This window comes from Punica granatum, unplaced genomic scaffold (assembly GCF_007655135.1).
Source record: "Punica granatum isolate Tunisia-2019 unplaced genomic scaffold, ASM765513v2 Contig00324, whole genome shotgun sequence".
In the NCBI taxonomy this organism is placed as follows: domain Eukaryota; kingdom Viridiplantae; phylum Streptophyta; class Magnoliopsida; order Myrtales; family Lythraceae; genus Punica; species Punica granatum.
This window is the reverse complement of record NW_022204283.1, coordinates 58,205-84,156: the sequence shown is the minus strand read 5'-3', so window position 1 is coordinate 84,156 and position 25,952 is coordinate 58,205. Positions and strand designations below refer to the sequence as shown.

At 35.1% G+C, this 25,952-nt stretch overlaps 1 protein-coding gene and 2 long non-coding RNA genes across 5 annotated transcripts; all 3 read left to right on the top strand.

The window, feature by feature from the left end:
- The first annotated feature begins 1,037 nt into the window (after nt 1-1,037).
- On the top strand, nt 1,038-2,907 carry LOC116190121 (citrate-binding protein-like). 2 transcript variants are annotated; one of them, XM_031519777.1, is made up of 2 exons: nt 1,038-2,261; nt 2,405-2,907. In XM_031519777.1, exons 1-2 carry the CDS (start codon nt 1,974-1,976, stop codon nt 2,792-2,794), a joined length of 678 nt encoding a protein of 225 aa, XP_031375637.1. In that variant the 5' UTR covers nt 1,038-1,973; the 3' UTR covers nt 2,795-2,907. The 2 variants fall into 2 exon arrangements, with proteins under 2 accessions (XP_031375637.1, XP_031375638.1); XM_031519778.1 differs by having other exon boundaries at nt 2,114-2,244.
- A 7,668-nt stretch (nt 2,908-10,575) lies between these two features.
- LOC116190120 lies at nt 10,576-13,416 on the top strand. Its single transcript, XR_004152602.1, has 3 exons — nt 10,576-10,843; nt 11,287-11,853; nt 13,323-13,416. It is a non-coding gene; the product is annotated as an uncharacterized LOC116190120 (long non-coding RNA).
- A 4-nt stretch (nt 13,417-13,420) lies between these two features.
- Nucleotides 13,421-25,719, top strand: LOC116190119. 2 transcript variants are annotated; one of them, XR_004152601.1, is made up of 5 exons: nt 13,427-15,533; nt 15,933-15,980; nt 17,347-17,503; nt 17,707-17,823; nt 25,287-25,719. It is a non-coding gene; the product is annotated as an uncharacterized LOC116190119 (long non-coding RNA). The 2 variants fall into 2 exon arrangements; XR_004152600.1 differs by having other exon boundaries at nt 13,421-15,533; nt 17,347-17,823.
- Nucleotides 25,720-25,952: the final 233 nt, after the last annotated feature.

Here is a 25,952-nt window from a genome sequence, read left to right as displayed (position 1 = left end):
AACGAAAGTCATTATATTAAATTAATGATCTTTTCTTTTTTCATTTAATATCTATCTAATTATGCCATTACTGAAAAACCGCTTCACAGTCATGATACTTTTTTCCTATTTAGATTTTGGGTATATATTCTAATATCCAGAAGTTCAATGGTTCGATTAATTCAGTTCGAGCCGGGTCAATTCACTAAGGAGTAAAGATCTCCCAAACTCAAAATATAAAATTTTCCAAATAAATTTCGGAAATAAATGACAAATTTAAACGACCATTATGTAACAAAAGGGAATTTTGTACTCTGAAGGGAACGTTTTACTTTTGAAACTCAACCAAAAACATGCCAACAAATAACAATAGTCCGACAAAAGGGATCGTTACTTAGGACAATTGGACGGCGACAAATACTGCAGGCCCGTTCTTTGGGAAAATTTAAAATATCTTCACAGTTTCTTGTGAATTGTTTTCTTTGAAATGTTAAGTAGATTCATTAAAAAATAAAAGCGGATATAGAGAAAAATACCCAATCGGATATTACAAGAGTGAAACAAAATGGTTTATCCGTCTAGTAAACGATAAAGAAAAATAAGTGAAAAGATCACATCAGAAAAGGACATATATAATTGTCATATGCCATCTTAAAAACGTAAAGTCCGATCACGACCTACTAACTACATTTCATCATGGACTCAAGTCGATATTGGGAAGGGGAAATGATGGTGCTCATTGTCCTAAATCCACGATGAAATTCCACTATATTGTGTAAAAATATATTTTATAATTCACTATAGAGGAAATATATTTTATAATTCATAATCTTTGTCCCAGTCCAATCCCTATATATATACCCATATATAGCGTTAATAAATGAAAAGGAAAGTAAGTACTACAAGATACGAAAAGTCCTATTGACAAGACTCAAATATGAGATCTCTTAGTTTACATATAAGAGTATATGCCACTATGGCTTGGTTTAGGAATTTTGTTACTAAAATATAAGTGCTGAAGTATAATTATTGAAAAATAAGTTCTGATTTTAGAATAAGCAAAAGCGTTTAAGAAGTAACAATTGAAAGCTGCTAAAAGTAAAAGGGTAATTATTAATACTTGAAACAAAATAAGCAGAAACAGATTTTATAAGCACATATTAACCTAATTGAGAAAATCACGTTTGCAACCGTAATTCCGACTCACACCATGGTTTCAAAAACTCTCACCGAACGCCAAATTTACTTAAGATTATAAGAAAAAGTGATTATGGAACTTTTTCCTATACTCCTAAACGAACTCCGCTGCATTACACTAAGTTTCTCTTCTATATTTCATATTTGTTTAATAGAAATTAATAACAGATAACTCATCAAATGAGCAACCTAATTAGACCTCTCCTAAAATGTATAGAGACCCAGCTCTGTCCATTTTTTTTATTATGAGGGAGGCTCGTAGGCTTAATACAATGAAATAGAAATCTTAATAGCTAATATAAGGGCACGGGTAATTTAATCAAGTATGGAACCTGAAACCTCTTGATTATCAGGTCAAGGCTTGTGCCCCTTCTTTACTGCACCAAATTTTGGCCATGGTGAGGATGAGAGTAGTATACGTTTCCTAGTCTAGAAGCAAAGCTAAAGTTTTCTTTTCTTACACATGCTTTTGAGCTCTCTGATAGAACTTTTCTAGCTCCGATGTATAGCGTTATTAATGGTTCTTCTTGGATAAGTGTACATATACATTCGTCTTCTTTTGATCAATGAGAAAGTCCCATCACTTATTAAAAAGAAAAAGTAGAGAGAGATTCCATTACATTTTAATTATCGAGAGTAAAATTATAATTTGTTGTATCTCTTTATTTCTCTTCTGTTATTTATTTGTTAGGCAGAGCCTCCCACTGAAACCAGTACGGTGCTTAAAAGCCACTCGAAGCATCGTCTGTAGAGTTATATCACTACAACTTGTAGTATAAGGAGAGAAAAATCAATTAATGAGAGCTCAGTCCTATATCTCCACTCTGGCTTCTCTACTTCTTCCTCGTCTTTTCTTTTTACCAATACTGCAAATCGCGATTGGGTGGCCAGTGGACCCCACCCGAGGGTTCACAAACCTCCCACTGGTGAACTTGACTGATTATCACATTCAGAAGCCCTATGACTTGCCCGTTGGCGACCGATACAGCTTCAAGAATGGAGTCCACAGGCTGTGGGTCTACTCCACTGACAACCCTCTGTCCAAAGGGAGCCCAACTAAACCTCGGAGTGAGATCATCATAAATGTACATAACATCCTTAATTTACAGCGTAGAACATGAACACTAGATGTTACCAAATCATAACGAATGATCAATTCGTTTTCTCTTTAATTATAATTTATGTTTATTAATATCTGTTTGTGTTGTGCTCGATCGAGATTATGCAGGGTTACAACTACTCATCAGGGGTGTGGCAGTTTGAGGGGCACGGGTACGTCCCATGCGGCACTTCCGGGGTCTGCGTCATGCAGGTATTTGGTGCAAGCCCCCACAACACGACCCTCATGCTTAGGGTCTACAACGGCTCTCTATATTACTACAACGAGAGTCTCCTGGTCCCGAATATCTATGATAGGTGGTTCAAGTTGAACGTGATCCATGACGTGAATGCATCCCGACTGAATGTCTATGTTGACGGGGATCTAAAGCTCGAGGCTCCAGGTCGTGGAGGCACATTCCACTACTTTAAGTGCGGGGTGTATGCGCAGGACAATGAATCATTTTACATGGAATCCCGTTGGAAGGGGATTAAGGTCCTCAAGAAATGTGACATTTGAGAAGATTGCCGCCTAGCTGGGTTAACTTTTATGTACCATTTGCCCTTAAATTTGTGAAAGCGATCATTGTCTTCGTGACACAAATAAAAACTCACCTTTTGGCAAGGTTGATATATTCAGTCTAAGTTTGATATGATAAGCTCTACACTCATATTAACAATTGATCAGGTGCTCCAAAAGACTTGAATTTATTCTTGGTTAACATTAGAAGTTAAAATTTGCCTACTAAATTAAAGGGAAAAGAAAAGGCATGAATGACATTAACAAAATTAATTCAGGTCCAATTTCACCCAAAAGAATATAATCGAGATCTAAAGATACCCAACCATCAGTAACAATAAGATTGTTTTAATCAGTCCAATAATATTGGTGCAATCGATATAATGTCCGGTTGATAATTTCTGGCAGAAATTCATGATTTTATGCCAAAAAAAAAAGAGAAAAGATTGGAAGAGTGAGTTATATGAACTAATACGTCACATAGCAAACCTATCCAAAAAAATAAAAAAGAAAAAGAAAAGCTAATATATAGCAAGTCGTCCCGTTGCCCGCACGTCTCATGAGCAGTCACATAAATGTCCTTTGAGTACGGACATTTAATTATTTACAGCGTCAATAATTCTTCTTGAAAAATATTATATGATTTTGGAGCTGTAACTTGTGTCTAATAGGATGAACAATCGAAGAGGAAATAGAGATACAAATATCGAGGTAAATTCCGTCCTATATTTAGGTACTAACCTAGAATCATGGAACTATATGAAGGGTAAAATTGGAAGCATCGTCTCGCTTGGAATCAACAAGTGGGACTTATGTAGGAGAAATTCGATATATAGAACAAGTGGGACCTATGTGCAGCTACCAGTCAAAGGAAAATTTCAATGGGGTGGGATCCGCATGTCAGCCAACGGGCAAAATTATTGGCAGTTTGCAAAATCAAAGTTGAAAATTGAAGTGACTCGGCCAATTAAATGATAAAATTCTTTCGGTATAAATTTTCTGTATTCATAAGACTCGAATTTGCTTAAGCAAAATCAGTGTCGAAACCTTATTTAAAAGGAATAAGTGTCGAATCGTTTGAATCAAACTACGATGGTGTAGTATTTTATCTCCCTACTTTAACTATTTCCCAGCCGACCCTAACATGTTTGTCGCTCCCATCTTTCCTCTCTTGGGCACCTTCCTCTTTCCATGGCTGCCTCTGGCGCTGCCTCCTGTGTCTGCTCCAGCTAGCCCTCGTCTAGTGGCCTCCTGCTCGTGCTCAACAACTCAATCACGCTCGGCCTCTCTCTTTTCCGCCATTCCACCCTCATCCATTTCGAGCCTGAGTTATTGCAGCTCCCGACGAGCTTGAGCTGCTGATGCTCTTTGCCCTTCATAAACAATTAAACCTGGTCCGTGGGAATGATAGGGAGAGTGGGGTTGTTTTTATATTCGATGATTAATGTCCTAGAAAGACCAACTTAGCCATATTGTTTAGGGGTGATCAGAGAAGATTTTTTTGGGGGGGGGGGGGGGGGGGGGGGGGGGGGATGATGGGAAATGATAGATATACCTAGTTGAACTAAACATATAGTATTAAATCTGAATCACTACATTTATTTTTTATTCAATACGCTATTTCTCAAGAAAAAGAAAATTATTTTCTGAGTATAACAGAATAAAACCTCCCACAATAATTAATCAACATCAAAACTCCGGCTTTCTCATTTTGCCTGTATGTGGCATCGCCCTATAATTAGTTCAGCTTTTACGTATGTATATATATATATATATATATGTAACTAAGCTAGGTAGTGGTAGTGGTGGTGGTTGTGAAATTTCTACTTTGTTTACAAGCACTCAGGCCGGCAATTTTGACATGCAGGCGATTAAATTTAAAGTAGACCCACAATTGAAGTTTAGGCCACGTAATTAAGTTATAAATTAAGTACGATTAACTGAAATTTAATAATTAAGTCATTAATAAAATCCAAGCTCAGTTTCTATTTTATGTTGCAATGAGATCCGTTTGATCTTTTTAATCTTAAGATCACGGATTTCAACCTATTAACTAAGACTGGTTTAGTTTATGCCTATATAATTAATTTATTTCCTATAGATTCCACATCCATATGTTACAGATAGAGTACACTTCGATCGATTAATGTGACGCCATTGTTGAAAGCTCCTCCTGCCCTCACGGGGCGCTTTGCTGAGAAGAATTTCCACAATAGAGGACAAAGTTGCACGACCATAAAGGAACAAAAGAGGAATTACAGAATTCGAAGGGAACATTTTGTGATTGAAACTCAGCCAAATGGCAAATACACGAGGACAAATAAATTTTATAATGACGAAAAAGAGTCGTTAAACTTTGATGACGATATGGCCTGTTCTTTAAATAAGCCTGAATATTTCCAACTTTTCTTATAGAATTTTTTTTATCAATCGTTACCCTACTACTAGAGTTTTAAATTTAACCCGATACTTCCACCAGAAAATTTAATCCGATACTTGTTTTTACAAAAAAATTAGATGAGGCAATTTTAGTCAGAGCAGTCGTGGTACCCATTTTCGATCTGAAACAACCAAGATGTTTCGCGGTTAGATTCCATTGTGCTTGTGGGATTTCATGCGCCCTTCTATAGGCCCTTCTATACCCGACTAGCTAGGAGCCGAAAGGTCGGTTGAGAACTGGATAATATTGTGGCTATTGTAAAATAATATACACTATTTAAAAAGATTGAGAGACAGGCACTTGAATTAGTTGATATGTAGATACGAGATCTAATGTAGTTGATAAACTTCAATTCATATATGTACGCAGACTTACTTATAGCTAGGGAGATTTGAAATCCAACTATAAGTAACTCACAGTTAAGACCAAATCGATCTCTATAGGGAATCAGTTTTAATTGATAGGCTGAGGATGTCTTGTAATTTTATGGAGGAGTAAAAGTAAATTACTTTTTTTCTTTTCGGTGACAATTTTCAAGGAGGCACACATGTATAAATTGGGTCCCCTACCCAGAGGAGTCCATCGCGAAAGTTTATTGATGAGAAACATGAGAACGGCTTCTAAATTAGCTTTATCTTACGTTTTAAGCTTCTTAATTGGACTTACCATATTATTTGGTAACTATAATAAGGCCGATACGTGGGGACCAATTGATCCCACGGAGGGTTTCATCTCCCTGCCCTTCAACCGGTCATTCTACCACATTCAGAAGCCGTATGATGTCCAAGAGGATGAACGTTACAGCTTCTGCGATGGAGTCCACCGACGCTGGGTGTACTCGACCGACAAGCCTCACACAACGACCAGCCTAACAAAGCCCCGAACCGAGATTGCGATTCATGTAATTGTTTGACCATCACCGTAAAACCAAAAATGACTTCTTAATTAGACGACCTTAATTATCCGTGTATATATATAATTTAATGTGGTATTGACTGATTGATGTAGGGTTATAACTACTCGTCCAGAGTTTGGCAGTATGAGGGGTACAGCTTCGTCCCCCGTGGGACGACCAATGTGTGCATCATGCAGGTTTTTGGAATCTCGCTGGAAGGACATCAAAATCTTAAGAAAATGCGATTGACGTATCGACCGGCCTTCGCTATGATAACTTTCGTAACTTGCTCATGACTTTGTGGTCCGCCTCTATCTCTGATATGTGCCCATGTCTTCTCGAGAAATCGAGGTTGCTCCTCTTCATCTCTTAAATGCAAAATATCATGATTCCCGAATGATTTCGAAATTCGAATGTGATAGTACAATTTGCAGTTTCGAATTGGTTTCTTTTTTGTCGTATAAGTCTGTTCAAGCATAAGAAAATTTTCGTATGATGGTACCCGGGTAGAGCACATACCAGCTCTATACACATGAATCCAAGCAGGCCGATACTCTTTCAGGCAATATCTTTTAGTGAGCCCACTCATTAAAGATATTAGCGAGCCCATAATTGTCAAGATAAATCGTATATAGGCCCAATAGTCAATCCAGGCCCAGCACTCAGCCCAAATTCTTATTCTATATATAAAAGTTTATAGCTCATTATTGTATTTTTCCACATTTTAAAGTTCCCATTCCATATACGTAGACAGTTTTCTTAATTCATATTTTATCGATTCAATGTACGTGAACATCTTCCATAGACTCCGTTCACTCATTCAATGTATGAAGACGCATTTTTTTCTATTTACCATTCAAATTAGTGTCCGTTGAAAAAAAAAATGCCTCACTACCTTTAAGAAATTCAATAATATATACATAACTCACTAAAGTGTTTTTACACATACGACTACTAACTGTGCATTCTAAATCACCATTAAATCATGGTGACTCCCTAGTTCAAAAAGACATGTTGCTTATTTTATATTAAATATAATTGAGTGATTTTTATTATTAAAAAATAGTGATAGAGAGGTATATATGTATATAAAATCACACTATCAAAAAATGCCAGTGAATCTGATAGTTTTGATTCATATTTCTACTCCTTCTTTCACCAGGTGGTTCTTTTGACCATTTACTTACTCTTTGCTCCACATTGACTTTCCAAAAATACTCTTAAAACTTTCAAACACATCCATCTATATCTCTCCTTCCATTTCTCTATTGTATTCGTCTAAAATATAGTCGCACGTACCTATTCGCCAATATTAAGCCATTTACACCAATCGCTTCATTCCAAATACATATTTCCATCAATAAATCATATATTCAAGTATAATAATAAAATAAAAATTGAAATAATTTATAACATCTATAAAAGTATAAATATTTTAAAGTGTTTCTTGATTTTTACTTTCTAAAAATACTCTTTCAACTTTGAAAAGTATGCATCTATATCCCTTTACATGTCTATTTAATTACAATTTTCAGCATCGACCAAAATCTCGCCGTGAAGGGAACTTTGCAAAGCTACCCAGCAACATGTCCTCGCTGATTACACCCCTTCCTGGGCCAGTTGTAGCCCTCTCTCTTGAAGAAGTCCGACGCCTCATCGAGGAGAAGGTTGCAAAAGCTATTCAGGCTATTAAGCGAAAGCAACTGAGCCTTCCATCTCCTAGCGAGAACCTTCAATCCCATTTGTCACAGGATATCCTCAATATTAAGCTATCTCGTAAATTTAATTTTCCTCAAATAACCCTTTGATGGAAAAAACAATCTAGTCAACCATGTGCGTTGCCAAATCACATCGCTTCTCGGAAGAGGCACTTCCGAGAACCTCCAATGTTTGCTATTTCCTGAAATTCTCATCGGGATTGCCTCTAACTAGTTTCACTCGCTGGATCCTAGCTCTATTCCTAGCTTCAAGCATCTGCAAGAATTGTTTATCGAAAGGTTCGTGGCGACTCGGCGAGTGAAACGCGACCTCAATGAGTTTTTCACCATGGAACAGAAAGAGAGAGATGCTTCGAGCATGGTACGAATGTTTTGACAAGGTCGCCACCGAGATAGAGAGCTTGACCCCTCGCGAAGTCTTATCATTACACCTCAGTAGGCCTTTGTTGACATTGCAACCCATGCCTAGAAATTCATAATATTAGAAGAGTCTCTCTCAAGCCAAACTGAGCGTGTGAAGGAGAAGTGAAAGGACCACCTTTGAAGTAACAAAAAGATGGAGCGATGCCGGCCTCAAGATTTTGAAAGATTCACTCCCCTCACTGTGCCAAGATCTACTGTCTTCCATGAAATCGAGAGGCTCGGCCTCGTAAAACCTCCATAGGTGAATGAATCGGGGGATGTAGGGAAATACTTTGATCAGTATTGCAAGTACCATAAAAGCCTGGGGACATGACACCGAGCACTGTCGAGTTTTGAAAAAGGATATAGAGAAATTAATTCAACATGGCCACCTCAAATCATTTGTCTAGTAAAACAACCAAGAAAGTAGTGTCGCGCCTCACCAAAGCAATGCCGTAGGCCGCGACCGCGAGGATGCCTCACAAGGAATAATTCATTAACGCGATACAGTGAGATTGCGAGTTTATTTCTATCTCTTTGTAGTATGTTTACTTTTCCTTAGGGTTCCATATTATGAATAATGAACTCTATGCTTATCATGAATTATTTTTGAACTTGTCATTTATCAATCGTTCCTAATCACATCAGTTCTCCAAGCCTCCTCATTTAACAGGAGCACCCTCCGCTTATTTAACAGCGGAGGTCAATCTTTTAAGCATCATTGCCTCTAAGAGGACCCTCCACTTATCTAATAGCAGCGGTTTATCTTTTAAGCCTCCTTGCTTATAGGAGCACCCTCCGCTTACTTAATAGCGGAGGTCAATCTTTCGAGCCTCCTTATTTAACAGGAGCACCCTTCGCTTAATTAACAGTGAATGTCCATTCTTCAAGCATTTATACTTAACAGGAGCATCATCCCCTTATTTAATAGCGGAAGTTAATCTTTTAAGCCTCTTGTCTATAGGAGCACCCTCCACTTATCTAACAGCGAAGATTTATCTTTTAAGCCTCCTTGCTTATTGGAGCACCCTTCGCTTACTTAACAGCGGAGGTTAATCTTTTGATTCTCCTTATTTAACAGGAGCACCATTCGCTTAATTAACAGTGAATGTCCATTCTTCGAGCCTCCTTATTTAATAGGAGCACCCTCCGCTTGTTTAACAGTGGAGGTCTATTGAGCCTCATCGCGTATAGGAGCACCATTCGCTTTATCTAACGGTGAAGGTTTAGTTTTTTTTGCAGGTTTCCTGATTACATGTCTTAGGACCATTTATCATGATGGTAATCGTGTGACGCTGATCTACTTCCACGACCTCTCGAAGCTAGAGCTCATGGGAGTGGGGAGCTTATGTTAGGGATAAGAAAATTGGTCCAAATCGTTGAGCCCAACTTACTATCCTAGGCCCACATTGATACTCTAAATGATCCCTCATTGTTCTCATCCCCAATGTAGAGCATCCGGAGTCTTTGCATAATTTTTGCCCCATCAGCCTATGCAATGTGCCTTACAAGCTTGTCACCAAGAGTTGGTTTCCCTGACTCAGGTCAGTTTTGTACCCAGCCGACATATCCAGGATAATATTGTTATTGTACAAGAGCTCATTCACACTATGAGCAGACTCAGAGATGATAAAGCACTTTATGTCAACCAAGATTGATTTGGAGAAAGCATATGATCGGCTAAGTTGGTCTTTTATTGAGGATACTTTGGTGGCGATGGGGTTCCCTCCTAATCTACGACGTATTATAATGGATTTTATCACAATGGCCTCTATGAAGGTCTTATGGAATGGAGAGGAAACAGAGGTTTCCAATATGGGTCGTGGGATCCGACAAGTTTGCCCCCTTTCTTTGGGGTAATCCCGATGACGCTGGGGCGGGAGGGCTGATCCGAGATGATAATGGGCAATGGATTCTTGGTTTTGCTACTAACATCGGCTATACAACAGCGGCAGTGGCTGAGTTGTGGGGTGTCCTGACAGGTTTGGAACAGGCTTGGCACCTCGAGTACTGCCGTGTCGACCTTGAAATGGATTCAAAGGTGGTTCGTGATATCATTGTCAGTGCTGATCCTGCGACACTGCACCTGGCAATGTTGATTGACCACATTCGTGATCTTTTGAATCGAGATTGGAGTGTCCAGGTGCATCATATTTATCGTGAAGGGAACGGTCGCGCATATTGGATGGCAAGGGCAACTCTTACTTTGTCGGTTGGTCTCCATGTGTTTCATAATCCTCCGACCTTCCTAGGATTGCTTCTTTTTTGCGATATTGTTGGGCCTATTATGCCCCTTCTTGTTACCTGTTAGTTTAGTTTCTTTTTGCTTTCCTTTGGACCGGTACTTCGCCATCCACTACACGGGGCAGTGCACTGGAAAAAGGGCCCAAAAGTTTTTTGTGTTCTTGTCTCAAACAAGCTAATGAAGCGGCAGCTGCAGCGGCAGCAGAACAATAGAAGATGGCGACGGTGCTCCGGACTCCGGAGCTTCTGCCTCCCTCTTCGGCCAGAGAATCATTAGTTATTGTGGTGTGACAGATAATGTTTTAGGAAACCTTCGACCGGGGTCTGTACTCGGGGGAACAAAGGTCCAGGTATGTCGGGTTCGAAAGCATCAAGTCCAGTTGGGTAGAACAGACACATGCACACGCTCACACTTCTCGGAAGTTTTGTTGTCCATTTTCTCCATTCATTTCTTCATGGTCTCTCGATCTGTTAAAGTGGTTCGAATTTGTATAGTAGGTAATTGTTGATGAAATCATAGACTGGTCCTGTTTGGGGAAACTCGAAGATCAGATTTTCGCTTCTCTTTATCTCTATGGTGATGGTAAATCTTATTTAATATCTGGATAATCAGTTCTCGGATTCTGATGAATCATTGAACCAGTTTTTGCTGTAGCGATATGTCGGAATGAGTATGCCTTTTCCTACATGCATATTTGCCAAACTCCATTATATTCCAGTAGATGCGTAGAGAAACCCGATAATATTATACGGGGACCAACCGAAAGGTTCTAACCATGTTTGAGACGTGCAGATATTTAAGCAGAGGTCCTATCCCGCGGTGCATTAAACACGCCAGAAGTTCAAAGACGCAGGGGGAACTGATGAGATCAAAACCATAGTACTGATAAGTGATAAGCACGGAGGAATCTCTCATTTGGTGAAGAGATTCAGCCCTACTTCAATTCTCGTCCCTGGCATCTCCAAGGTTGCTGATGTTATTACTGGTAATTCTTGGGAGCGGAGATGCACAAGGCTTATTGGAATGCCCACAAATTGCCAAGCTGCTGAAAGAATTATCCCTGATAATGCTGCTGCAGACCAAGTTCGATGGTTTCCTGATAAACAAGGGGAGTTCTCTGTTTCTGATACCTGGAATCACCTGCGAGTGAAAGCAGAAAAAGGTTGATTGGTGTGGTGCTATCTGGTTTAATGCATGTATCAGAAATATAGCTTCATATTGTGACTCGCCATTCTGAACAAACTAGCAACTGGAGACCAAATTGTTGGTTAGGGAACTGGCTCTGACAAAGCGGTTGTTGAGTGGCATGCTGAGTTGCAGTAGATCGTCACCTCTTAGAAGGGTAAAGCTCTTGATAAGGTAGTTGCCAAACTTGCTTTCTAGATTTCTAGACTTGTAGATCACATGATAGGTTCAGACTAAGGCAGTACCAGCAGAAGAGATGGTGCTTAGACAATTCTCAGTTCTCATTACTAATGGATGTCGACCGTTATAGACATTATTTTGTACGGTATAAGGAAGACACTGTGTTGCATGTCGCACCTTTAATTGCTTATGAATGCTCTGTCTTTTATGAATGCTCTGTCTTTATAATTGGAGTTCTGGTGTATAAGTTATGATATGGGGATGGGGAATGACCGACTGTTTTGCGAACTTCATTCATCTAGAGTTTATCATTTTGACCTTGGTCGCATCAACATATGACATTCGAATAATTATTAAGAGTGGGGGCCATAGGCTTTGACATGGCAATTTTGGTTGATAACACTTGGAAGTGCAAACATAAAATGTCTATATAGCTCCACCTTACTACTTTCTGGTGTCTGCTAGTTTAGCTAGTTTCAAATTACTGCGGGGCTGGCCTGGTTACGCATTGATAAAGCACCTCAACAAGCTTCATTGTGTTGTCGCCACTCATTTGTTTCTACGTAATGTGTTTGATGGGATTGCTTGTTTGCAAGACTTGGATTGTGAATTGGCTAGGTTGCATGGGTTTGGATTACAGTTATGAATCTTGTTTTGGCACCAGTATGATGTCCTGTGATGTGTTAAGGAGGCATGACTTCTTCTGTGTTTCACTAGAGGAATATACAGTTGGGAATCTGAAATCTCGATCCTTATTTAGATCCCTCCTATACTGAGCAGCTATGGTCAGTTGTTTCAATCCCAGATCTTATTCTGGGATTTTGAAACCAGCGTTGCTTGTCTATATTTTTGCTCTGCTGGTCATGGAGCTTCTATTTCTGCTACCCTTTAGCAGTTCTACAAGAGTATAAGAATCTCTCGAAGGTGTGCATACAGGTGTATGTTTGATCCTTATTCCCATTTGCGTATCTGGCCTCTGACCATCTTATGAACTAGTCTTTATGCATGCACATTTTGCATGTGCTAATTGAAAAATGTAGTTTGATTGAACTGTCTGTTTACCTTTTGTTTCCTTACTGGAGTTATTAATCTCTTTTAATTTTTTTTGGTTTTTATAGCATTCTATATCAATCACTTCTTCATTTTGTTCCCATACTTTTTCTTTTATACATCAAATTCGTTTTACTTAATATGGTCCTTGGAATTCTTTTTCTATCAACCCCAATCGAACCTGTTTTCTTTAGATATGGTCTCTCAATTTCTTTTATTTTTATCATTGTCCATTTTCTTTATTGCGTTTTCAAAGTCTTGATCACATCCTGGGAGGAGTGGTCCTTACTCCCTAGTTATGGTATTCATTGGATGGCTCTTTCAGTGAATTGAATAGGCTGCTTCTGAGTGAAAGTGAACTACCGTTCTTCTTCTTGACGTATAAGCTATGACAACCTCTCTTGCAATTACAGGCCAAAGGTAAGCAGCTCGGATAGGCTTTGAAAGGCAGAGTATTGATAATAGTCACTGGGATTGAATAAAATTGGGGAGTGCAAGGCAATGCATGGGAGGGAAGGTGAGGAGAGGGTTAAGCAGGTATTGAGTCCACATATGCGAGCTTTGTTGTCTTTGTAGGAGCTGTGGAACAGCAGCGCATTATTATTTCCTGACTCCTGTTTACTGGACTTCTTTGGCAGGTATTCTCTTCTTAAGCTTCTGCCATGGGTACTTCATGTCTCATTTCAATGATTGTTATCTCTATCAGGAGTTCTTCATTATTTTTATCATTGTCCTTCTTCAGTGTACTTTGAATTGTTGATGGATTAGTTTCAGTTCATCTACAGTGCATAGTTCATTGAGCACTCGAAGTTTCCTTTGTTCATGGAGTGAAGTCTGCAGAGAACCAATGTGGCATTAGACATAGCGAGCATAGTCCGTTTTTATGGTAAGGAAACCTAGGGACGGTCAAAATATTCGGATGGAAAGTGCAATTTTTCAGCAAAATACAGTTCAGTTGTCAAAAGAAACCATCTGAGCTGAGACATTTAATTGATGATGGTATTGGGGTCATTACCGGGGGTTGCAGGGGTGCAGCATGAAGAATTTTCTGAAGCACATGAATTACATTATATATATACATACATATATATATATATATATGCATGTATGCATATTGCCATGTGCATTTTGTAATGATATAGCTAAATTATTGTCATTGTTAGTGTTAGTGAAGGCTTAAGCAAAAGCCAAAAAGCAAAAATTGGTCATGGAAAACTTCAAGGTCGAGCATGCAAAGATGCAGTTTGTATGCTTCATTCTTTTCACCTACCATCTGTGCCATATTGATATCCAAATCTCATTCTTTGTCGGTCAGTTATTATCGTGTCTTGAGATATTCCGTAGAATTTATGTGTAGGGGAGATTGGAGCAAGAGGGAACGCCTGGATGACGTTTTTCTTCCTGGGCTTGGGTCTTTCAAAGTTGACTGTATTTCTAAGTTGACATATGAATTTATTGTCCCAAGAGATAAAGACAGCGGGCAGAAAGGTTTGTCAATCAGTTCTCTTTGTCAGTAGTATATGCTCTTCCCCTAAATATAATTTACTTGGTTCTTCTGCTTTCACAATTAGTAGAAAGAAATAATATCGAGGCAAGAGAGTTCTTGGATATATGAGAATCAGGGCATTGCTCTGTAAAAGCATTCTTATTCTGGTTTTTTGCACGAATTATTTCATTTTTTTAAATACTTTTATTCCCCGATATTGTTCAAAATTGTTAGTGAATCATAAATAAATGGGTCTATATTGGATGGCTAAATTCGATCTTTCTAGTGCCAATCCTCAATATGCTTGTAATTGTGATCAGTAACACAGTAAATTCAAGGGGATGCTGATAATTTTGAAATGGTGTAAAAGCGTCTCATTTGTCTATCTGTATGTGGAGAATTTCTCAGACATGCTCTTATCAACGTATGATGCTGATCACGGTTGATTCTCAGATTAGTCTCATTCATGAGCTCTTATAACTCAAGAAATCGCTCACTATGGAGCTAGAGCAACTCAGCTTAGTGAGTATTCTTAACTCATGAAAAGACCAGTCTTTACACACACACACACACACGCATATGGATGTACTTTTATGTAAATAGATATGGACAGTAGTATATACGGACGTCCAGCTATACTCTGTCTTTTGCCATCTGTAAGATATTCAGGCCGACCGAATCGGATCCGCCTTGTGGGACCAGACATGACCCGACTTGAGCAAACTGACAAGATTGGTTAGTATCTTTCAGTTGTAACATGCTATTTCTCATGGTAAGTAGTTATTGCAGATATTTGTGGGACCCATTAATCGGGTAATATACGCAGTAACCACACAAAATATAAGCAGTGACCACCAGACACGCGAAAGAAAAGATCAATGAGTGAATTTGCTCCTGAATAATGAGTATGCGTAAGGATTTTTGTGTTGTGAAGAGTGCAGTCCTTGCTCATCTTGTAGCGAAGGCCCCATTGCCAGGATTACTTGTTTGCTATTGTTGTAGCTTGTAGGTGACTGGCAGGGCGACGTTCTTGTCACCTAGTGGAATCCCACTTGCGTCCCTTCGCGGAGACATTCATAAGCTGGGTTCATGATCATTCTTCCTGATCTCGGAGGCGCTAATCGGAAGCTTCATTCAGGTAAACCCAAAATCTTTATCAGGTTACTTGCACGCTTTGCTATGTGTAGAAACCAAAATCTTATAAAGTTCTGCTGAGCTTCGCAGCGAATTGTGGGCTTCTGTCTAGTTTAATAACAAAAAAGTAAAAGTCCAACGCTGTATGAGCCCTCATTACCGATTGATCTGTCCCAATTGTTCGAAGGATGGATGAGGCCCGTCCAAGATCACAGCCTGCTGCTGGGCTGAAGACCAACTTTCATTGAACTGATTCAGCCTACGAAAACCATTAGGAAATGCTCTCCTTTTGCTCCTTCCCCCAACTCTGTTTTATCAAATGCTGGTTGTTAGATTTGATTTGGTCAACTCAGGGTTTATATATTGCAGCTAACCGGGTTATTCTCTATCTCGGATTTCTCAGTGACATTAACCAAGGAGTACAATCTGGATTTTTGTTCCAGAAGTTGAGGTAACGTCCTCCCATTTCCTTTCTCCTCTGATGCAATATTATCTACTTCGATTATGGTTGGCTTCGTCTCATGCACTATAGTGTCTAGTTCAAACATTGAACTTAAATTATAGGTGATGTGAGTGCTCAGAATAAGCTTATTCTTAGGAGTTTCGTGTGAACGGAAAACATAGTTGGTGTTAGGGCGATCTCTTGTGAACTTCTTGGAGAGTTTATTCTTTGCACGAGTTTCATAGTTGTCGTTGAGCAGCAGGAGAAATTCCCCCCATACAGATAGACAAATGGGACAGTTTTACACCATTTCAAAATTATCAGCATCCCCTTGAATTTACAAGCATATTGAGGATTGACACTAGAAAGACCGAATTTAGCCATCCAATATAGACCCTTTCGTGATTCACTAACAATTTTGAACAATATCGGGGCATAAAAAGTATAGGATTCCTTATAAACGTGTTTTGTTGGAATGACTGGATTACGATCTATCCTGATGAAAGAACATCCTTGCTTAATATATAATGCAATGACATCGTATCTGAAAATGGTCGTTCAACCACCAATATGAACGCGATTTTGGATTAGAAAAGGTGAAAATAAAGACAATCTGTACAATCTCTATAGTGATACTCATTACCCGTCAATAATACCTACCTAAATGAATAATAAAAAAGAAAGAGGGACTTTCATCGAATTAGTTGGGAATATATTCTATGTTAAGTTGGAAAGTGTTTTACATTTAAAAATGAGGACAACTTGGTATATAGTTACACAACTAACGCTTCAATTAGATAAAGCAATGAATCAATTGATTGAAAGTACGTATAAACAAACTTCCAAAGATTAGCTCGGAGGTGGCTGAGTGCATCTTGCCCTCAATTGCATAGGAGAAGAGGTTCCAAGGATCGATTCCACTTGTTTCAAAAATCTTTTGGAAGCCACTCCTTGCATGCACTATCATGCACGGTACGTATCTGGTCCCATGATGGGTCCTGAGATTAAGCATGCTGTGTCATTATAAAAATAAGAGTTAAATGCACTTTGCTTCCCGACTTATGAGGTAAAATTATGTTTGCCTCTCAACCTATGAAATTTGGCAGAGTGCCCCCCACCTAATCTGAAAATAAGCAATGTTACTCTCGGACCAAATTCCGGTTAGAATTCAGGCCAAAAGAAGTCACATATTGATCACATGTCAATTTGAAGAGGGCAAAATTGCCACAGGGAATAATTAATCAAAAATTGGATTTTTGCAAAATTGGGACTTGGGGGTTCGAGTGGTTATGTTGCATTATTTGTCCGCTTTCTTGTGCTTGAAGAGTTTCGTCTTTGTTCTATTGCTGAGGGAATTGGATTTTTGCAAAATTAGGCACCTCTGATCGTTCGTCATCCCCGACTCTCTACATCTCTTCCCCCACCACCAGTGCCACTGTGAAGACTCCGTGATTGCCCGGTGACCGTCCGTTCAAGTGAATTCGACGACCGTCCGCCTTCTCTGCTCGTCTGTTGTAGTCCCTTCTCTACCCGTTCGTCATCTAGCCTTCTTCATCTGATGATTTTCCAATTCCTAACTATTGAGTGCCATTGATTTTCCATTGTTACATCGATGGTCCAATAGGTTCAATTTAGTGTGTGGGCGTTATTGGCAACTTGAAGTAATCATCATCCTCGTCGTCTCTGTGCAATTTGCTGGTTTTCTTGAATTCCCATATGCCTATTGTCCCTGCAGACATATGCTAGTCATCTCGAACGAACCCAGTAACACCCACACTCCCGACAACTTCCTGCAAGCCACACGCCAAGGGACTCCTTACAGCTACACGACCGACAATTGTCCTCGACAAAGGTGAGTGAATTTCGTCTTTCAATAAATGAATTTGAGGCACATTAATTGGATGAAAATTTTCAATGAGTGTTGTTAGAAATTTTGTGATTGCAATACATTGAATAAGATCTAATCCTGATAGTAAAATGATGTGAAAGTTTACTCCTCATATTTTGACTTTCGATACTTTCGACTCTGCATGCTCTCAATTACGCTCGCTCGCACCCGTGAATGAGTCGAATCCAATTCGATATTAAACCTAACGAAATCTACCGGCTCAATCAAATATCGAAAGTCAAAATATGAGTAAATTTTCAGGTAAAAAAATTTTGGACACATGTATGACAGGATCTTTGGCGCAAATAGTTTCACCACAATCTAACAAGAATTTCTAGATTATCAGAGAGCCCCTTTTTATGTACATATTTGATTTTGCAATTAAAGAACCGCTCTTGTCCAACAATATATATATATATATATATGTTTACAGTCAATTTCTGCTATTGCTCGGCAAGAGAAGTTCTCCTGACATGATAAGAGGATCCATTTCACCACAAAAAACGAGTACGAGATGGAAAATGCTCCAAAGATTGTTATAATAGTAGGAAGATCAGTAAATTCACCCGCACTACTGCAAAGGGAGATGGAAATTTGATAAACACATCAAGTAAAAACAAAACACAATTGCAGGCAGTAACAGAGCCAGAATTAGCTATTAGGAGGGGCAAATAAGAAAAATTTATCATGTATGTACACCAAGAGGGGCAATTCTTAATAGTTATGGAAAGTTTAGTGACTATATTTTTAAATTCTTAATAAATTTTGGGGGAGCCTTGAAAATCTTAGATGGGGCAACTGCAGTCCCCTACAATGTTTCTAATATCGAAATTCTAGTCTCGACCTCCTACAATGTTTCTGCATGGACTCTAGTAATAATTGGAAAGGAAAATACTTAGTGCAGTCCATAAGTCCTTGTAGAAAGCTACTTCTTTACGGAGGAAGTCCATATAGGAGTAGTGTAGTGAATATTTATAAATTATGAATATTTATATTTATATAAATAAAAATTAAATAATAACATATATTACTGTAATTAATAATAGCATATTTGAAAATAAAAAAAATACTAAGAAGAATTCAAATCACGTATTTTCTTTTTAATGGCAAATAAATAGTCATAATCTTAGAAAAGTTAAGAATATTTATAATTATGTAAATTTAAACTTATCAAATAAAATTTTAAATTATAGTTATTATTGTTATTTCAGTAGAAAATAAATATTCACAATTTTAGTATAATGAAGAATATTTATAATTATATGAACTAAAACTTATTGAATAATAAGCTTTTAAAATTATAGCTAAACTTATAATAGGTCAATTAAGTAATTTCTCATGGAATCAATTGAGTCATTTAGCTAAAATTATTCAAATTCACGAAACTTCATATATGATGTTTGAGTAAGAATAGCACAATAATTAGTGTAGTTATGCATGCATGCATACATACATACATATCTATAGATACATACATACATATACATATATATATATATATATATATATTACTTCCTCTTACTCAATTGCGGTAGAAAATTTTATTTAAATAAATAAAATACAATCTTATTGAGTGTATATATGCCTTATGGTCAATATATTTTTGTAAATATAATATATATTATATACTAGCTTATTGAACTCATGCATTGCACAGATCTAATAAAGAAAATTTAATTATAAGAATTTAAATTTGGAGACAATAATTACTATCATTTTATAATTTATATTAGTGTATATAAAATTTATTTTGTATACTATAGAAACTTCAATAGAGTGAATTTCAAACCCACGCTAAATAATATTAATTGAAGAGTTAGAGCAAATAATTCATATAAAGTACTTCCTATACACAATCACAATCATCAATCCAATTTATAGAAAAATAATTTTAAAATTCTAAAAATTTAAAACTCTTAGCTTTAATCAATGAAAGAATAATAATCATATATCCTATAAATTTTCAAAGTTAGTATTAACCTAATTTTTATTCTCAAATCACATTTCATGTATTAAGTTTCCAAAGTTTGAGTAGTTTTGGATAATATAGGTTCGATTTAAGATTTCTTGATTGAAATTTTATAAAGCTACCAATTTAAAAGTTTATTTTTAAATTTTAAATAATTCTTAATTACCTTAAAACTAAGAATAATTATTTACTAATGAAATCCTTATAATTATGAAAATTTATTTAGTTATGAAATAACGGTAAGTGATCAATATATTTGTCTTAATATATTTATTATTTATTGAAAATAATAATAAATTATATATTGCATATTAATTTTATTAAGACATTTACCATTGGATATATTTATTTTTTATTTGCAATAATAATTATTATTTAACTTCTCTATTGCATATTAGTTTTATTAAATTATTATTTAATTTATATGTTGCATATTAATTTTCTTAAGACTTTTAATATTAGATATATTTATTTCCTTATAGTAATTCTTGTTATTATTATTATTATTATTATTATTATTATTATTATTATGGTGATTTAAAATCTATATTACATATTAATTTATTAAAACATTTACTATTCTACCCCTATTTATTAGGGTGGATACAACTTTATGTAGACTAGGCATGGAGCCCCGTTGCATGGGATAAAACATAATAAATTTTTTTAATAATTTTTTAATACAAATTAAAAGTTAAAATTTAAAAAAAAAAAAACAAATAAAAAAGCTATCTTTTGCTCAGTAAATATAAATTTAATTAAAATTAATTTATGAATATATATATATATATTAGAAACATAAATACAAGCATATAAGCATATATATATATATGAAGTGTGTATATATATATAGATGTGGATATATATGATTACGGAATTATATGTGTGTGTGCAAACAGTATATCGAAACGTATATAGAATATATATATATATATATATATAAATAGATACATATAATTAGATAGACGTAGGAACATATATAGATAGACGTAGGATTGAAAGGAAAAAAATTTGAGGTAGGTTTATCATAATTTTTATATTTTTTAGTTCGAGAATTTGAAAAGAAAAACATTGGCAAGGCAATAGTTAATTTCTTCATTATCAGTTTGTTGCTCTGTTCCACCCTAACCTTCTCCGCCTGTCGCACCCCAGCTATCTCCAAGGTCAGTCGTTCAAATCTATTCCATCATGACTCAGTATATATGACTATTTCTAAATTAAGAAAAAGCAAAAAATTAAAACAAAAACAGCAATAAATTTTTGGGTAAATTACAAAAAAAATCTAAATTTTGTAAAACGTATCAGTTTTGTCATAAATTTTACTTTGTAATTAAAAAAATCACATGTTTTAATAATCGTCTCAAATTTGGCCTCCATTACTACTCCGTTAAGATTTCCGTCTATTTGCTTACGTGGATTTTATATGACCCACCAAATTTGCACATCACTTGATCATCTTCTCTTTCCTTTACAAAAATAACCTAAGTTTTCATAAAAGTCCCAGTTTTATTCTAGATTCTGATTTGTAATTTTAAAAAAATACATGTCAGCATCCCGTTTTGGTTCACCGGCTCCAGGAGAGAACATCAACAGCATTCCTGACTACAACCCAAAAACTATTACAGAAGAAGACCCAGCAAACTCCAGGTTACTATTCACGGTCGGGCTACTTCCCACTGATGGATGACAGAAATGACGATTTTGCCCTTTCTCCGTGTGATCATGCTAGGTTGTCGATTTCGAATTTTCCTCGTGCTGCGATCCTCCGTGCATCGCTCCTGGGGCCGTCCAGTTCAAGCTGTGAATATTTTCCCGGATTTGCTGGGTCTTCTTCTGTAATAGTTTTCGGATTGTAGTTAGGAATGTTGTTGATGTTCTCTCCTAGAGCTGATGGATCAAAACAGAGTGCTGACATGTATTTTTTTAAATTACAAATCAAAATCTAGAATAAAATTGAGACTTTTATGAAAAGATAGATTATTTTTGTAAAGAAAAGAGAAGATGATCAAATGATATGCAAATTTGGTGGGTCCCATAAAATCCACGTAGGTAAATAGACGGAAATCTTAACATAATAGTAACAGGGCCAAATCTAAGACTATTATCAAAACATGTGATTTTTTTTGTTATAAAGCAAAATTTTGGACAATACTGAGACGTTTTACAAAATTTAGTTTTTTTTTGTAATTTACCCTAAATTTATTTCATAGAACTTGCGTCTAGTGGTAGATGAATCTTCTTTAAGAGCTAAATAGACCACTATTTATGTGGGCTATGTTTAGTATTTATAACTTATTATACATAATCTAGAGAAAATATGATTTTTTTTATAAAATCAAATATGATATAGATGTCTATTAATTATTTACCAAATAATCCTAAGAATTAAAGCAATATAGATTATGATTTATGATTGATTATGTGCGTTGTTTCATAATCCTAATAGAGCCACTCATTATATGATTCGTTTATGTAATCTACTTTTTTTAAACGAAAATATCATTTATTTTGCAACCCAAAAAAAAAACTCACCATGCAGACTGTGGATAAAATTAATAGGTCAATGGACATAGCTAAAGAAAATATATTAGAAGATATCATAGGTAAATATTTAATTTATGATTATATTTTATAACCAAAAATAATTTGATTATATTGCCTTCAATTGGAGATCACTGTAGTATCCAAAAGATTTTGTGGTATTTTCGACTTTTTTTAAAATGAATATATTTTGGGCATAAATTTACAATTGAAAATAATTTAAAATTATTATAAAATAAAAAAGCAAGAAAATTCTATTAAAAAACCGAGCGTTCTGAAGGTAAAATGTGGAGAAAAATAAATTAAGGTCAATAAATTTATTAATCTAATTGTTATAAATTAAAAACATAAATTTTCACCTCCCAATACTAAAAGATCGGTTATGAATGGTAAAATTCACTAATTGTTTGCATTAAATGGCCTTATAATATTATTTTATAGTCAATGTCATAAATCTAAATGTTACGACCAATACTATCAATTGATAAAAGAAGTCATAATTTAGTGACAATTAAGAGGAATAGTATTACTATGACTATTAGATTCTTAATTATTTTAATTGCGTAGATATCTCTATATAAGTCGGTTTTTTTGCTCATATGCCCATGGTGAGGTTGTTTTACTAATATCAATACAAACTCTTGATTTGGATATTCCTATCTACTAGTCAACTCATCCCCGCTTTGCATGTAATTGTTATTTGTGACATATTTTAATATATTTTATTATTTAGTTTGATTATAAAATTTTATTTGGTTTATGATTCTACAAAATTTACTTGATAACCCTTCAAGTTAACAATGAGCATAAAATATAGATTGAATACAACACATTGAGCTAATTTTATTTATATACTTAAATATCTAAATTTATTATTTTCTGTATAAATTAATATAATCTTACTAATAATTTTATTTAATTTAATGTCAAGGTAAATAAGATTTCTTGTTTCTAAAAAATTTTCATTTTTTTCCTATTAAAATTGTAAGAGTCACTTTGATTTCTAGATCTCATATCTTTTAAATAAAAATAAATTAGTCATATAATATAAATTATTGATCCCAACTAATATTAATCTACTTGAATTTTAATTATAATTATTTAATTTTTCATAATGTGACTTTTAAATTTTTCGAAGTAATTAGTTTTCACATGAAAATTGAAAATGCTATTAACTTTTCTAAAGTTAGTTTACATTTTCGAGCAAGTAATTAGTTGTGAAATCTTTATTTTGAGTTTTAACTTAAATTTAGAAATTATATTTATGTTTATTTAGGGTTTTAACATAAATTCGTAATTACCTTACTTAATATAATATATTAAAATTCAATATATAAGAGAGTAAAGTATATTACTGTAAATTATTCCAAAATTTATGATTTTTTAATAATTAATTTTGCTTTTATTATAATATTTAATATTTATGCCATTAAAATTATTTTATTCACAATAGGTAATAAATGCATATTATTAATTATCATAAACGATTACAGATGCATGAGAATTTTCTATTTTACCAAATGTGTATACATAGTCGCCTCTAGCAGTTGCCCCATGCATTATATATTATATATATAAATATATAATAATAATCTTTTTTGGTAATAACAACAAAAATAATAATAATTATTATTATTCTTTTTGGATGGTCATATATGTGACAATTATTCCATTTCCTATTTTCCTAGCAAGGGTAAATAACAAATAAAACCTTAGTTTTGTAAAAATTTTCAATTTTGTCTTAAATTTTGTTTTGTGACTAAAAACCAAATGTTTTAAAATTTTTCTAAGAGATGGCCAGCCGTTATAAATTCTGTCATATTGCACCCGTGAATCGTTAGCTCTAACTCTGTTGGACCCATTACATTACACATCACCTCATTTCTTCTTGGTTAAATAACAAGAAAAAAATCCAAGTTTTGTAAAATTTTTCAGTTTTGTCCTAAATTTTATTCTGTGTAAATAATCATATGTTTTAAAAATTGTCTCAGAAATGACCTGCCTTTACAAATTCCGTCGAATTGCACATATGAACCGTTCACTCTAATTTTGTAGGACCCATTATGAACTTTGAAAACATTTTTTTTTGTCACAAAACAAAATTTCGGATAAAACTGAGAATTTTTGTAAAATTTGGATTTTTCTTGTTACTTAACCTAGAAGAAATGAGGTGAAGTGCAAATTAATGGGTCCCACATATTAGAGTTAATGATTCACGTGTGCAAATTGACGAAGTTTGTAGTGGTAGGTCATTTCTAAGTCAATTTTGAAAATATGTGAATTTTTTAGTCACAAACAAAATTTTGGACAAAACTGAGAATTTTTATAAAAGTTAGATTTTTTTTTATTGTTTATCCTCCTAGTAATTAGATATATAATAATGATGTTTCTAGTAGAAGTTACGAAAAAATTTGTCCTACGAAGAGTCAATGCATGAGAAGTTTCCATTTCAAATATTTCAAAAAATGGCATGCAATGACAATCTCCCTAGCAATTATATATTATATATTATTATTGTTAGTACTACTAGTATTATTATTTTTTCTCTAAAGTTATATTTGGCTATATCACTTTATTTATTTTGTTGTTGCAGTTTTTATGAAAATATTTGATTGATAATAATAATTATCATTATTTTTATCTCCAATTGTTATTGTTATTATTGTTTTTATCGTGGCAGTGATCTATTTTAGTTTATTATTAATTTTGTCCCAAGTAATCATTCCATTTGGTGAATTGCTGAATAATTATGATTGTTTTTGTCCCTCGCAATTATCGCATTTGGTGAAATGGTGAATAATTATTATTGTTATTATTGGTCTTATCCCAACAATTATCTCATTTGGTTTACTATAAATTTTACCCCTAACAATTATCTCATTTGGTGAATTGATGCAGCTTTACTTTTGATTTATAGGGGGTCAATTATGGTCAGCACATCTAATTCCTTTTGACGGATGAGGCATTTATTTATTAAGAGGTGCTGATGAAAACTTGCGTGCCTATTAACCAGCTCCCTCTGTAATTGACAGGTTGTATATCATCTTGTAGTACTCTTCCCCTGACTGTTGATAGGTACCCAGCTCAAGCAAGAGATGTATTTGGGTGGTTCCATTTGTACCTCAATGGTATGTCCAGGATGTAAAAACTCCTATTACCTCGATAATTGTTATTTTAATATCTTCAAAGCTTTGAGGGGTGGTTCTTCGATTTTCTTGTATGTTGCACGAGGAGTCAACAACTACTATACAGAAATATTATTAGACAGACGTGATCCTTAGAAAGAATCCGTGTAGCCTTGGGGCATGCCCATATTGTTGATTGAATACAGGAATATAGTGTTAGTACTGCACGAGGTGAAATGTTCCATGGAATTTATTTGCTTCATTGATCTCACATTAAAAATTGAATAGATGCTTCTTGGTTAGGTCTATGAGTTTATGCTTTTTCTTTTCTCAGAGGATATTATATTTGTCCCACTACTGTTTGACTTTCCCTTTTAATTTATACATTTGGGAATCAAGTGGATTGGACTAATGCTACGATCATAGTCATGTCATTCTCAAATTTTGCTATAGGAAAA